At 39.4% G+C, this 14,591-nt stretch overlaps 1 protein-coding gene across 2 annotated transcripts in view; it reads right to left on the bottom strand.

The window, feature by feature from the left end:
- Positions 1-14,591, bottom strand: part of SCG5 (secretogranin V) — a 62,199-nt gene that overhangs the window by 29,459 nt on the left and 18,149 nt on the right. For both annotated transcript variants that reach the window (XM_025189462.3, XM_006132692.5), the window contains exon 3: positions 140-289. In XM_025189462.3, the coding sequence (XP_025045247.2) occupies positions 140-289 (150 nt within the window). The remainder of the gene's footprint in view (positions 1-139; positions 290-14,591) is intronic.

Raw genomic sequence — 14,591 nt, 5'->3', positions numbered from 1 at the left:
AGAGGACCACAAAAAATACATAGGTGGGGTATGAGTCAAAAAGTTAAGAACCTCTGACTTAATGCACCATTGCAAAGTACTCTGATACTATGATAATGAGCATGGAATAAGGAACCTATATAGAATATTCTAGAATTACCTGTTTTTCCAATTGGGCAGGGATTTGGAGGGTCAGGATAGCCTTGGTCTTCGCTGAAATCCTTTGGTATGTTATCGCCAGTCAGCTCAGCCACAATATTTGGGATATTGCCATAGGGACCCAAATGCTGAAGACCTTCATGGGCACCACCTAATGAAAACAGATGTGTGCACACAGTATTACAAGGCAAAAAGTAAGATTTTGCTTTAGTTTTTCCAAGAAATCCAGGGCAAGATTTTCAAAAAGAGAGCTTCACATTCAGGCCCCACGCCCAACTTCTATCACATTTTCAGCACTTTTGAAAACAGGGTCACTTAGATCCTAAAAAGTAGATTAAGAAGCCTAACATCGGGCATTCTTTTTTGAAAACCTTGTCCAAGTATTTTCTAAATATGTAAAAGATAGGAAAATACTGAAACAAATATTTAATATTAGAGACAGTAGCAGAACTTAAACAAAACACCTTTGCTATAATCTTCAACTGCAAATGACATAATTCATGAGAGTGAACAGTAATTAAGAGCTACTGCAGGACATAATTGTGCCAGGAAAACAACATATAAAAAGTAACAGCATGTACAGTGTGAAAATAAATTCTTAAATTTAGCAGTATGAAATGAACTCAGATGTTCTATAGCAAAGCTGGTTATACCTGTAACCACCACTGAGCAAATCTAAACCTGAAACCTCTGGTGCTTAATATAGAAGCCTTTACAGCTTGAACAATTAAGCCAGCTGGCTCTCTTTGAAGGCTGTTGAGTGAGCTCTCTCATCCTTATCTCTCAGGCTATGTCTAGACTGCAGGCTTTTTGTGCAAGAAGCTTTTGTTGGAAGAGATCTTCTGCAAAAACTTCTTGCACAAGAGTGTGTCCACACTGCAAAAGTGCATCAAAAAAGCCATGTCCACACTGCACGGACACTCTCTCAAAAGTAAGCACTGATTGGTATGCACAGAATGGCCGCCAGGGCACCTGTGCTTTTTCCTCTTTTTGTGCAAAAAAAAGCTCTTTCCCGTCCACATATGCCTTTTTGAGAAAGAACTTTTTCACAAAAAGGTGTTCTTCCTCGTAGAAAGAGGAATACCAATTGCACTAAAACCCCTCTGTTTTTTTGATTCTCTTGTGCAAAAACGCGCTTAAGGTGTGGACGCTCTGCGAGTTTTTGCTGAAAAATGGCCGTTTTCCCACAAAAACTCTGTAGTGTAGACATAGCCACACTGTAAGGACCACTGCATAGGACAGTGAACCACACTAGGTGTGTGGGTTACATACTGGGCCGGATTAAGCGGGGGTCTAGGGCACCAACCTATGGGTTGTCCAAGGTCACATATGCATAGTCAAATCTTCAAAACTGACAGTTTTTGTCATTGTTGCCTCTTCACATATGAGGTCTTGGGGATATAATTTTAACCAGTGATTTAAAAGTTTTTTATATTTTGAATTCTGAACATCATTGCCTCAGTGATTTTCATGGTGGTAGTGCTCATACTTGATGGCCTTATTTGAACCTTTTTGAACCTGTGCAATCTGCAAGATATTTGGTTTTATGGTTATGACCATACTGTTGAACAAGTGAGCTGGGTCTATATTTACTCAATAACTTCTCTTTTTTTTCACCATTCTAATTCAGCTTTTACTTTTTCTCTTTGTGAATGGAATTTTACATGTAGTGTGTCTTTTCTGTCCCTAATCACATCCTGTATCAGGGTTACGAAAGACTGTACCCACTGTCATGTGACAGTGTACTGTAATTCGGGCACTGGGATATTGTTCTAAAGGAAATGAGGTGAGTTTTACAATACATTTTTCCAAAGAGAACTGTAAAGCCTTTTTATTTTAAATTCAAGACACTACTAGAAACTAATGTTTAGAAAACCTCTACAATTTAGCTCACCAACATAGAGATTATCATGTAAATGAACAGGTAGTCTATTGAGTTACTTTCTACAGAAAGTGTATTCATTTTTGCTCAAATATAAGTCAAGGTTCTCATTCTGTAGTGCATTTTTAAAGGTCACATTTTACAGATATGAAACAAAAAATAGTCCTATTAAAACATTCAAGCCATGAGTTATGACTTTTTTTCATCTAGTAGGCAATGAGATCTTTACTAAATTCATAAAATATCTAGATAGTATATACATATTTTTATACAGTAGGGCTGAGTCTAGACTGGCCAGTTTTTCCAGAAAATCAGCCGCTTTTCTGGAAAAACTTGCCAGCTGTCTACACTGGCTGCTTGAATTTCCGCAAAAGCACTGACTTCCTATTGTAAGAAATCAATGCTTTTTGCGGAAATACTATGCTGCTCCCGTTCGGGCAAAAGTCACTTTTGCGCAAAACTTTTAAGCAAAAGCGCTAGTGTAGACAGTTGAGATTTGTTTTCCGCAAAAAAGCCCCGATTGCGAAAATGGCGATCGGGGCTTTTTTGCGCAAAAGCACGTCTAGATTGGCCACGGATGCTTTTCCGCAAAAAGTGCTTTTGCAGAAAAGCGTCTGTGCCAATCTAGACACTCTTTTCCGAAAATGCTTTTAACTGAAAACTTTTCCGTTAAAAGCATTTCCGGAAAATTATGCCAGTCTAGACGTAACTTAAAAGATTAACCCAGTATTGTTCAGATCATTAACTCAATTAATTTTTTATTTTTGGAAAATAAAATGAAAAGGTGCATGCTTGCTCCCCCACACTCACTCCTACACCTCCCAACCCCCTGCCCTGATTCCAGCACTTCTACATCCCCCTGCCCTGAGCCCCCATCCCCAACCTCCTGTTCTTATTCCTGAACACCCAAAAGGCTCCTGCCCTGTGCCCCCACATCTACACTACAGAGTTTTTTCGGAAAAACAAAAACTTCACTTACGTCCACACCGCAATTGCATTCTTTCGAAAAAAAACAAAAGAACGCAGGGGTTTTTCTGACATTGGTAAACCTCTTTCCACAAGGAAGAAGCCTTTTTCCAAATAAGCTCTTTCAGAAAAAGACATGTGTGGACGGGGAAGAGGGAGTTCTTTCGAAAGAAGAGGAAAGAGGAAAAAGCACAGGTGCCCAAGTGGCCATTCGGTCCATAGTAATCACAGCTTAAATGCGAGATAGCATCCACACTGAATGGACGCTATCTTTCAAAAAAGCAAATGGCTTGCACAATGCACCCCCTTCACAGAAGTCTCGGACACATGTACTGGCATGAAAACAAGATGCACAAGACTATAACTGTAAGTATTCTAATGCTGCCGGTTACAGTATGTATGTCTCAACAAATTAATTAGTGGATTATTTTATGTGATATTAAGCAATGCAAGTGACTGCTCTCAAATTTAAATTATGGGACATTTGATTTTACTTGGGAAATGCTGGTTTTTGACATGTATAAATAACATCACTGTTTTTGTTGTTCTTTAAATTAAATAATAGGCACAATTAAAACTATGCAAACTTATTTAATTGATCTTTAATATACTGAAAAGATGGAGTGAAATAACGTTAGCTAAGCAGTAATGCTCAAGAGGTAAGCCAAGAAAGAAGGGAGTCCAAAATGATATCTTGCATGTCCTCCCAAAACAGCTAGTTGCACTCCTGCAGTCACCATTGCAGCTAAAGTGAGTCAGAAAATGTCACGAAAAACCTAATTGTTTAAAAACAGGAAGAAATTACCTTTTCACCCCATTTTTCAAAGAACTAATTGTAACACACTTACTGGGAAGACAGAATAACTATCATACTCTAAAAACAACCACAAAGTGCAAAAATGTTCCCACTATGATACTGAATGCCCTCTCTTGATATCACTCACCTGCTACAATTTCAGCTAGCCTGTCTTGTTTAAACCTTTCTCTAGTTCCTGCTGCACATCTACTAGTAGCATAATCCAACCAAATCTGCATTTTTAGGAGCAACGACCCCTATCAGTTACAAACAGGGAACAGGGCCATCAGCTGAGTCAATTTAACAAAACAAGTGAGCAGCAGACTTTTTTCATCTGCACTGAAACTTCAAGTGAATGTAGAATTTGTAAAGATAACAAGAGGGGATAAGTAAGAAAAAAGGTGGTTTGGCCAGTGCTAGAAAGGAAAGAATTAACAATAAAGCAGATCATGAATACCAGTGGTAAGTATCCCAGATGAATTCCAGACCCCAAATGAAAACACTTTAAAACCTTCATTCCCAAACTCATATTAGCCACTCTAATTTTTTTGTGTTTGTTTTTTAAATTCAGCAGATGAGATTCTTGAACGTGTCCAAGCTCTTACAGATGCAGCAAAAAGGGGGATGATTAGGAAGCTGCAGCTCCATCGTCTCGAGCCACTTAGCCCTGGTGCAAATTAGAGCCAGCAAGGAACAGCTCTAGCTTATACACTGGTGAAAAGTCGCTGGGGAACTTAATGCTAAACAAACATCATGAGTCAGAAGTCCACTTTGTCAAGCCTCCTCCCTACCATTGCCCACACCTTATCAGGGATGAGCGGAGACAGGCATGGAGAAACTATGCTGGAGCAGAGTTCCCTACACAGAGGGAATGCTCTACTAGCCATGTAGTTGTTTTAGGCCAATTAGAGGTGCAAAGTGAACATAGCCCATTAGAGAATCTGATCCTGCACATCATAACAAATAAATAACAGTAGCTGAGACAAATGGCTTTGATGTACCCCCACTGGTTTCAGTATATGCCTTGCAAGTTGTTTTATGGACCAGGAATGGCACTCCTGGACTGTCTTTTCTCTGTGAGGAGTTTATCTATCCTGACTGGATTTTCCCTCTCTAATGCGCTGGGAGGCATGCTCTGAGAAGGAATGATAAATGCCAACAAGAGTGATCCCGTGGATATCGTGTACTTGTACTTTCAAAAAGACTTTGATACGGTCTCGCATGATATTCTTATTGATAAACTAGGCAAATATAACTTAGATAGGGCCACGATAAGGTGGGTGCATAATTGGCTGGATAACCGTAGTCAGAGAGTTGTTGTTAACGGTTCTAAATCCTGCTGGAAAGGGATAACAAGTGGAGTTCCTCAAGGGTCTGTTTTGGGACCCGTACTGTTCAATATCTTCATCAATGATGTAGATATTGGGATAGAGAGTACGCTTATTAAGTTTGCGGATGATACCAAACTGGGTGGGGTTGCGACTTCTTGGAGGATAGGGACATAATTCAAAATGACCTTAGCAAGTTAGAGAAATGGTCAGAGGTAAACAGGATGAGGTTTAATAAAGAGAAATGCAAAGTGCTCCACTTAGGAAGGAACAATCAGTTCCATACATACAAGATGGGAAGCGACTGTCTAGGAAGGAGCATGGCAGAAAGGGCTCTAGGGGTCATAGTGGACCACAAGTTGAATATGAGTCAACAGTGTGATGCTGTTGCCAAAAAAGCAAATATGATTCTAGGTTGTATCAACAGGTGTGTTGTAAGCAAAACTCGTGAAGTCATTCTGCCGCTCTACTCTGCACTAGTTAGGCCTCAGCTGGAGTACTGTGTCCAGTTCTGGGTGCCACATTTCAAGAAAGATGTGGAGAAATTGGAAAGGGTACAGAGAAGAGCGACAAGAATGATTAAAGGTTTAGAGAACATGACCTATGAAGCCAGGCTTCATGAACTGGGCTTGTTTAGTTTGGAAAAAAGAAGATTAAGGGGGGACATGATAGCGGTTTTCAAATATCTAAAAGGGTGTCACAAGGAGGAAGGAGAAAATTTGTTCCTCTTGGTTTCTGAGGACAGGACAAGGAGTAATGGGCTTAAAGTGCAGCAGGGGAGGTTTAGATTGGACATTAGGAAAAAATTCCTAACTGTCAGGGTGGTCAAATATTGGAATAAATTGCCAAGGGAGGTGGTGGAATCTCCCTCTCTGGAGATATTTAAGAACAAGTTAGATAGACATCTGTCAGGGATGGTGTAGGTGGAGCTTGGTCCTGCCTTGAGGGCGGGGGGCTGGACTCGATGACCTCTTGAGGTCCCTTCCAGTCCTATTATTCTATGATTCTATGATTCTAAGGTCCCTTGCCAAAGGCACTTAATCAAACTAACCACTCATGGAATAAGAAGGGAGAAGGTCCCTCAACCCTGGTCTACACTAGGGAGTTATTTTGAAAAACCCTTATTTCAAAATAACAAGCAGAGCATCCACACTACCAAGTCCATTATTTCAAAATAAGGGGCTGGTTATTCTGAAATAACTCCTTGGGGAATAAGCTTATTTTGAAATAGTTATTTCGGGAGTTATTATTTTGAATTTAGTTACTTCAAAATAATTCCCTCATGTAGACATGCTCTCATAGATCAGTAACTAGTTAAAAGATAGGGAACAATGGGTAGAAATAAATTGGTTTCAGACAGAGCTCCTAGGGATCCATACCAGACCCAGTGCTTTTCAACATAGTCATAAATGATCTGGAAAAGGGTGTAAAAAAGTGAGGTGGCAAAGTTTGCAGATGATACAAAATTACTTAAGATGGCTAAGACCAAAACAGACTGTGAAAAATGACAACGGGAACTCATAAAAGTGGATGATTGGGCAACAAATAGCAGATGAAATTCTATGTTGATCAATGCAAAGTAATGGACATTGAAAAACATAATCCAACCTATACATACAAAATGATACGGTCTAAATTAACTGCTATCAGTCAAGAGAGTGGGTAGTCAGTGTAGATACTTCCCTGAAAATGTCTGCTCAATGTGCAACAGCAGTAAAATAAGCCAACATAATAATAAGAACAATTAAGAAATGGATAGGTAAGACAAAAAATATAACACCACTCTATAAAGCCATGATACGCCCACACCTTGAATACTATATGTAGTACTAGTCACTCCATCTCAAAAGGATATATTTGAATTAGAAAAGGTACAAAGGTGGGCAACAAAAATGATTAGTGGTATCAAACAGCTTTCAGATGAGAAGAGATAAAAAGAATTGGCACTGGTCATTTTAGAAGAGAGATGACTAAAGAGAGATATGATACAGATCTATTACATCATGAATGGTGTGGAAAAGTGAATAAGAAAGTGTTATGTATCCCGTCACGTAACACATGAACCAGGGGTCACTCAGTGAAATTAATAGGTAGAAGGTTTGGGGTTTAGTCAAGATGGAATATGTTGTATTGCCTAATCTGCATCATCTGTGCCCCTTAACTTATAGATCCCTTACAGATTCTGTCCTTCTGGAGGATATAAGCTTCTTTTAACACACAAATAAGATGGAATGCTACTGTTTTATATCAGTACCTTCCTAAAATAATTCAGTGAGAACTGCAACTATTTCACACAAACTCAGCCTGGAACTGAGTGAAAAATTGATCCTCAGGGACCTTAGCTCAAATTCATCCTATTTTAAGTGGCTCCTATCTTCATCCTATCTTAAATTCAGACATAGTTCCCAACAATAGTTTGGGGATTTTACCTTCTTGAACTACATCTGAATTTACTCCATATTTTATTTTTACCTCTTCACACTTTTGGGCTCTATATAACCAAACAATTGAGCAGTTCAGTGTATGTCCACCCTTTTGAAACAGAGATCAGCAATACACTTGGAACATCATTCAACTCATGGATTTGATATATGATATCATTACTGTTATTATTTCTTACAATCATAACAATGCTAAAGATGTGCTGAACATTTTAAAAGCAGGTAAATATGTTGCAGGTAAATATGAGGACAAGGTCCCTGAGTCACATTACTTTAAGTGCTGATCCTGAAAACATTAAATAAAGCATGAAACTTTACTCCATGAGCCCATTAAATATGGTGTAACTACTCTCAGAAGTAAAATCATGCATTTTTGCAAGGTAGGGGCCTAAATGGCCATCATATAGATTGGAGTTGACATTTAACATGCCAGGATGGTGCAATGATTTCTGTTTGGTGGGGTTTTTTTAGGCCATCTAGTTAGTAAATACTTTCTCAAAGGAAGGAATAGAACCTGCAAGCCTCCAAAAAATAATGTTTTAATGGAGGGACTTGAAGGATGTTACAGTGGAGTCAGAGTGCACTGAATCAAGACATGGGTTCTCTATGCACATGGAAAAAAGTGCTAGTAGTTTTAGCACTTTAGAGGATACAAAGACAGTGGCTAGCTCTGTGGATTGGGCAGAATGAAGACTTGTGGAGAACAGGGTATGAGGAAAAAGACAAAACATGGAAACCCTTTAGTTCTGGAAAGGGAATGTTGGCCATTGCACATGGTAGTACTTCACAGGCTAAGAGGAACAAGGCTGTGCCTTTCCTTCCCTTTGTTCTATGGCTGAGCACATTTTGCTCATTTCTTAAGTGGCAAGAAGGATATTACGGCGTGCCCTTCTCATAAGAAGCATAAGCCTAATGGCTCGGGCCACCTCCTCTCAAATGCCACAGCCCCACTCCTTATCATACTACTTCCAAGAAAAGCAAAAATTTATTTCACAGATTGCCTCTTTCAAACATCTACTTTACAAAATAAATAAAAACAGCTTTTGTAACAGTGAATTGCCTTGACACGTAGAGAGGAGAATGAATGTGAACAAACACCAAACATAAACAGTATGAAATCCTGCAGTGCACACCCAAGTTTGCTCATATTAGAATCAGATATTACAGCAACTGTCAACAGGGATAAGCCCTATAAAGTACAACGATTCCCTCAACAGCTTTCTTTGTTACATTTTATTTATTTCTGCCTGTCTCTTCAAGGATTAACACTTTACTTATGGAACTGCTTACCAAATCCCATTCAAATAAGTCCTCTTACTTTGGGGCATGATTGTCTACTACATAGGTACTTCTTCAAGTTAGAAATAAGATTTTTTTAAATTATTTTGTGGATAGTGCTGAATTAATGGAGCTATGTTAATGTAACCCCGTCACACCAAAAAACCAACTCTGTGCATGATCTATTACAGCCACATTGTTTTCTAAATTTTCAGGGTCTTGAGCAAGATACTTAGCCTCATGATAGCAGTTTCCTCATTTGGAAAATAGGAATAACAAGTCTTTCCTACCTCACAGTGACACTTGTGAGGACTGACTCACTAATGGTTGTAGGGCACTTTGAGATCCTTGGATGGAAGGTACTATCTAAAAGCAAAATATGCTTTAACTGAATAGCCGGAAGGCATCGATCACTGATCAGGCCAATGATCCAACCACCAAATTCAGTGATGAAACCTGGTCATGTGCCACCTGAGGCACCTTGTGCATCTGCTAAGAAAAAGATTGAATTAACTAATGAATTCCCATTAATCAGTACTTGCAACATCCTGTCAGGTAATCCACGTGACTTTGTTTTATAAATGGCAAAATTGAAGCAGAGAGGTTAATGGACACATTTTCTTAAATCGCTTCTAATTTTGGGTGCTGTGTTCGGACATATAGTCCTGATTTTCAGAAGCAGAGCACTGGCAGTTCTCAGAATATTAGGCACTGGCTCTCTTAAATTGAACATCAGATAAACAGATAAAATTAGGGGTCACTTTTGAGAATTTTCAGTTGTATGACTTACTCAAGGCCAAAGAAAATCAGCAGAAATGGGATTAGAAGTCAGGAACAATGTTCGCAGAGATTTAAGTGCCACAGCTGGCAGCATGTGTTTCTACTTGTGATGCATGTCCCTCAGTGTAAAGAACAAAAATTATTCCACACATGAATGGGGGAAAAAATTAGAGGAAACATTGCTCAGGAATTCTTAGCTCTGCTCCTGTCCAGGTCTCCAATCACAAGTATAGGTCTTGCCTGTAATAAATGTGTTAAGACCAGATCCTCAAAGGTAATTAGGCACCTAACTCTCCAGGTAGTTGACGTTAGGATATTGTCTAGACCTCACTAAAAAGTCCTATTATAATTTTTCTCTGTCTCTCTTTCCACTTGGGTTCTCCAACCTAGCCAAGTATCTATTGACAATACATATTACATCCCATGGGGAGTTAGATGCCTAAATACCTGGAACCCAGTTCCTTATTTTCCCATGACCTCATTATTCCTTAATATGCATGAAAGCAAATTCTTAATAGTGCTACAAGCTTTGTCACAAATCAAGAAAAAGAGGATGTACATTTTACCCACAACCCACAGTGAATCTCACAGTGTCATCTGGCTCCTAACTCTTAATAGCTGCCATTTTAAAGCATGTACAACATGTAACATCACTAGACAATCAAACTCCTTGGCTAGCTCAGTAATCCCAACTGGAAAGAGATACAGAGAAAAAATATTGTAGGTATTTTTAGTGAGACCTATATAGTATCCAGATGTTAACTCCACTACCTATTTTTATGGATAAAAAGCACACCATGCCCCTTTTCAACTTTTGTGCCAAAGCTGTGGTATCCTTAATCCCACACCCATATTGACTTGATAACTTGACTTGATAACTTGATACACTTACCATGTAGCCTCAGACATATTTATATAATGGAAAGGAGAGAACAATGTCTCAAAGAAAGGTGGACTTTTAAAAAACTGAACAAAGCCTAGCACATATCATGTATGCTTTAATAAAATCAGTCCCACTATGACTGCAATTTTATGTAGTATACGCAGCAGAAATCTCTCAGCAAAGAGCAGATACAATAAACCAAACCTCATATTGTGATATGACAGTGCAAAGCGGCCTTAAAGCGTATAACTAGTTGTAGGAGTCCTCCTCAATAGAATGACATACTGTCATTGAACTCTACATCACCTCCTTCCAGATGCTATGTCACTAGTGAGGACACAGCCATAATCTCTGGATGTCTGTTGATCTCTAGCTGTCATTTTCCCATGACCTCCAGGGCCATCATTGGCAGATGTAATTTAGAATGCTCTTCTGCCGACAAAGCAAATGTTGCTCGGAGGAGGAGGGGGGAGTTTTTTGTCAGCAAAAGTGCCAACAGGGTTTACACTGCCTGACTTTTAGTGGCCTGGCTGCCTTGGCAGAGCCATGCCACTAAAAACTGTGTAGTGTAGACAAACCCTGAGTCATTGACGGAAATATAACTATGTTCTTATCTCTGCAAAGTGGTCAGGTGAGAGTTAAGAGACATTGAAGCAGCTTTTACTTCTGAAGCTTGTGCTGTACGGTCTTATAGGGCAGTCATGCAAGCACCTTTATTGTGAACTACGTTCACTCAAAAATTAATTGAGGACAGAAAAGAAAATATCCATTGCTTAACATTTTGTTGTAAATGTTATTTAGCAGAATAGAAAGCAGCATGCTTCCCTAATGAAAAAGCAAGTGAGAACGTAAGAATATAAGAATGGCCATACTGGGTCAGACCAAAAATCCATCTAGCCAGTATCCTGTCTTCTGTCACTGGCCGAAGCCAGATGCCCCAGAGGGAATGCACAGAACAGGTAATCATCAAGTGTCGCCCATCCCTGTCACCCATTCCCAGCTTCTGACAAACAGAGGATAAGGAACCATTCCTGTCCATTCTAGCTAATAGCCACTAATGAACCTAACCTCCATGGATTTATCTAGTTCTTTTTTTAACCCTGTTAAAGTCCTGGTCTTCATAACATCCTCTGGGAAGGAGTTCCACAGGTTGACTGTACATTATGTAAAGAAATAGTCTTTTGTTTGTTCTAAAATTGCTGCCTATTAGTTTTATTTGATGACCCTTAGTTTTAGTGTTAGGGGAGCAAGTAAATAAGTTTTCTTTATTTACTTTCTCCACACCAGAGATGATTTTATAGATCTATTGTATCCTCCCTTAATTTAGTCTTTTCTAAGCTGAAAAGCCCCAGTTTTATTAATCTCTCCTCATATGGAAGCCATTCCAAATCCCCTAATCATTTTGTTGCACTTTTCTGAACTTTTTCCAATGCCAAGATATCTTTTTTGAGATAGGTCGACCACATCTGCACACGGTATTCAAGATGTGAGTGAAACATGGATTTATATAGAGGCAATAAGATATTCTCTGTCTTCTTCTCTGGTCCTTTTAAAATTATTCCTAACCTTCTGTTTGCTTTTTTGATTACTGCTGCACACTGAGTGGATGTTTTCAGAGAACTATCCACAATAACTCCAAGATCTCTTTTGAATGTTAACAGCTAGTTAGTTGGGATTATGTTTTCTAATGTGCATTACTTTACATTTATCAACAGTAAGAGGATACACAATAATTTCAAAATTAAAATAAGACTTCAGCTGTTCTTATTACTGTGAATGGGAAGCTGTAAACTGTTCCAGCTAAGCTGCTGGTGCCCCCCTGTGCATAAATGTGGTTTTACTGCTCTCCTGGTGTGAGAATATAATTAGTCTTAAACACTGATTTTGTTGTATATATCACCAGAAGTACGATATATTAAAATCTTTAATCCTAAGAGTTTGCATGAATTTCAAAGCTGAACCACTAAAACACAGAGAAGTAATTCAGGGGAGACTGCACTGTGTCTTAGGTTGTAGACAGGGTAAGTGTCCTCCTCTATGTTCTAGGTATCACTAAGCATATAATTTTTTTTAAATACTGGGTAGGTTTCCTGTGTCCACTAAGGCTGTTAAATATCAGTTAACTGAATAGTAGATAAACCTCGTGAATTCTTATTGGTTACTTGACTATTCTATAGTCCCCGGGGGTAGTGTCAGCAGCCAGCACTCTGGCCCCACTCACAAGAAGCCCCCTGCCACTCTGTGCTGTATCAGAGGCAACAGCGGGGTGCCAAGCGGGAGCTGGTCTGTGAGGGGAGCCAGTTTTAAAACCAGTTCCCCTCGCAGACCTGTTGCCTGATATAGAGGCAGTAGCAAGGGGTGGCAGCAGCCCCTGTCCGGGGTGGGCTGAGCTCCTGCCTACTTGGCTCCTAATACACTTTAAATGCAGAGTCGCAGCGGGGGTAGGTCCAGGACTTGGCGTGAGCTAGGACTGAGCTGCTGCTGGCCAGCCCACTAAAAAAATTACTGACAGGGGAAATGCATATAGTCTACAGCATTAACCCATAAGCTTTTGCTTATCAGTTCATCGTTTAATCAACTACATTATTACATCCCTAATGTCCATATGTCATACTTTTGATAATGCTGTTTTGTTCCAACCTGATTAATTTGTTTAAGTTATTATGCATTAATTCAGACATGATACCATTATTCTCCTAGTGCTGTAGTTTTCCAAGTTCAGAGAGTGTTCATTGTATAGTACTTCAATTATCAATTGAAATGATTGTTAAAAAAGTTTAAAAAGACTTGTCTTTAGTTTTTCCATTTGCTTTCAAATTTTTTCTTTAGTAGACAACTCTACTACCGAGTAAGAAAATAAGGTAACACAGAAGAATAATGGTAAGATTAAAAATGCCTGAGTGCTTATTTAATGAAGGATTATTATGCTATTGTGGATTCAGAACACATCTGCAAAAAAAAAATCTGCTTGGTGGACTGCAAAGAACGTGTGGCTTTTTAGAAAGTTTAAAAGGTAACACAGAGTTTTGATTTATTATACTACAGCTGCACTTATCCCATCACTATCATACAGGATCCATATGGCTTCTTCCACCAGTTAGCATGCAGTGCACCATCTGCTCACGGATAACCTGTATGCTCTGAGTTAGATTTCTAAATTTTGCATTTTGTTCAAATTTACTCCACTGGAACTTGCTATTTCCATCATGCTAATGCAGCTATTAAAAGTCTGCTCCAGTGACTCTTTAGTCAATATAACAAGATTTCAAGATTGCTGCTCTGTGTTTTACTCAGAGCCCTTTAATGTCTGTTAAGTTGGTGAGAAGCAATGAAAAGAGATAGAAATATGGTTGAGAGCTCTTTTTGTTTAGAATATTGGGAGGCTGAATCATCACTGGGATTCACTATCTGTTACCTGTGCTACAGAAACCAAGAACTCTGATGCTGTGATACGTTTCCCATGACACCCTTCCTGCTGGGGGCAGAGACAAAGAAGTCCAGAACTGGGTAGTAGTAGTAGGCTGCAACAACACAGAGCAGTAGGAAGTTGTATCATGCAAGCAAGGTAGTAACAAACTTCAACAAGCCTTTATTTACCAAAGGTGAAACCTCTTTACAAAGCTGCTGCTGCTTCCCTCTGTAGCTCGTACTCAGGCCTGGCCCATCTCCTCCCCCCATCCCCCTTCCTGTTTCCTGTGCTTCCAGATTCCCAACAGCCAGTGCTCCCAGTTCTAATAATTACAAGCAGCATCTAAAACACCACAGAAGTTTGTTACCTCATTGCTGTACATAGTTACTATTCTTAATAAAGGGCTCATCTTAACAGCACTCTGCTCATCAATTGGATACCACATAGCACCAGACATGAGAGGGCACAGTGTGATGGTGAATGGTAACATTGAAATTGCTGCTACAGAGCCCATGTAACTGAACATAATGCCCCCATCAGCCCTGAGAACCACGGGAATGCTGAATATGACTGAAAATGGTTCAAACAACAATATGAACTGTATCTGAAGGCCACCCTCCACAGAATCCTACTGTTGCCTCATCTTGGCATGGAGGTGACCTTGTGCTCTAAAAGGCTATGAAAGCGGAG

This window comes from Pelodiscus sinensis, chromosome 5, assembly GCF_052426305.1.
Source record: "Pelodiscus sinensis isolate ZL-2025 chromosome 5, ASM5242630v1, whole genome shotgun sequence".
NCBI lineage: Eukaryota > Metazoa > Chordata > Testudines > Trionychidae > Pelodiscus > Pelodiscus sinensis.
The sequence above is the reverse complement of the archived record's forward strand: the minus strand, read 5'-3'. Positions and strand labels throughout refer to the sequence as shown.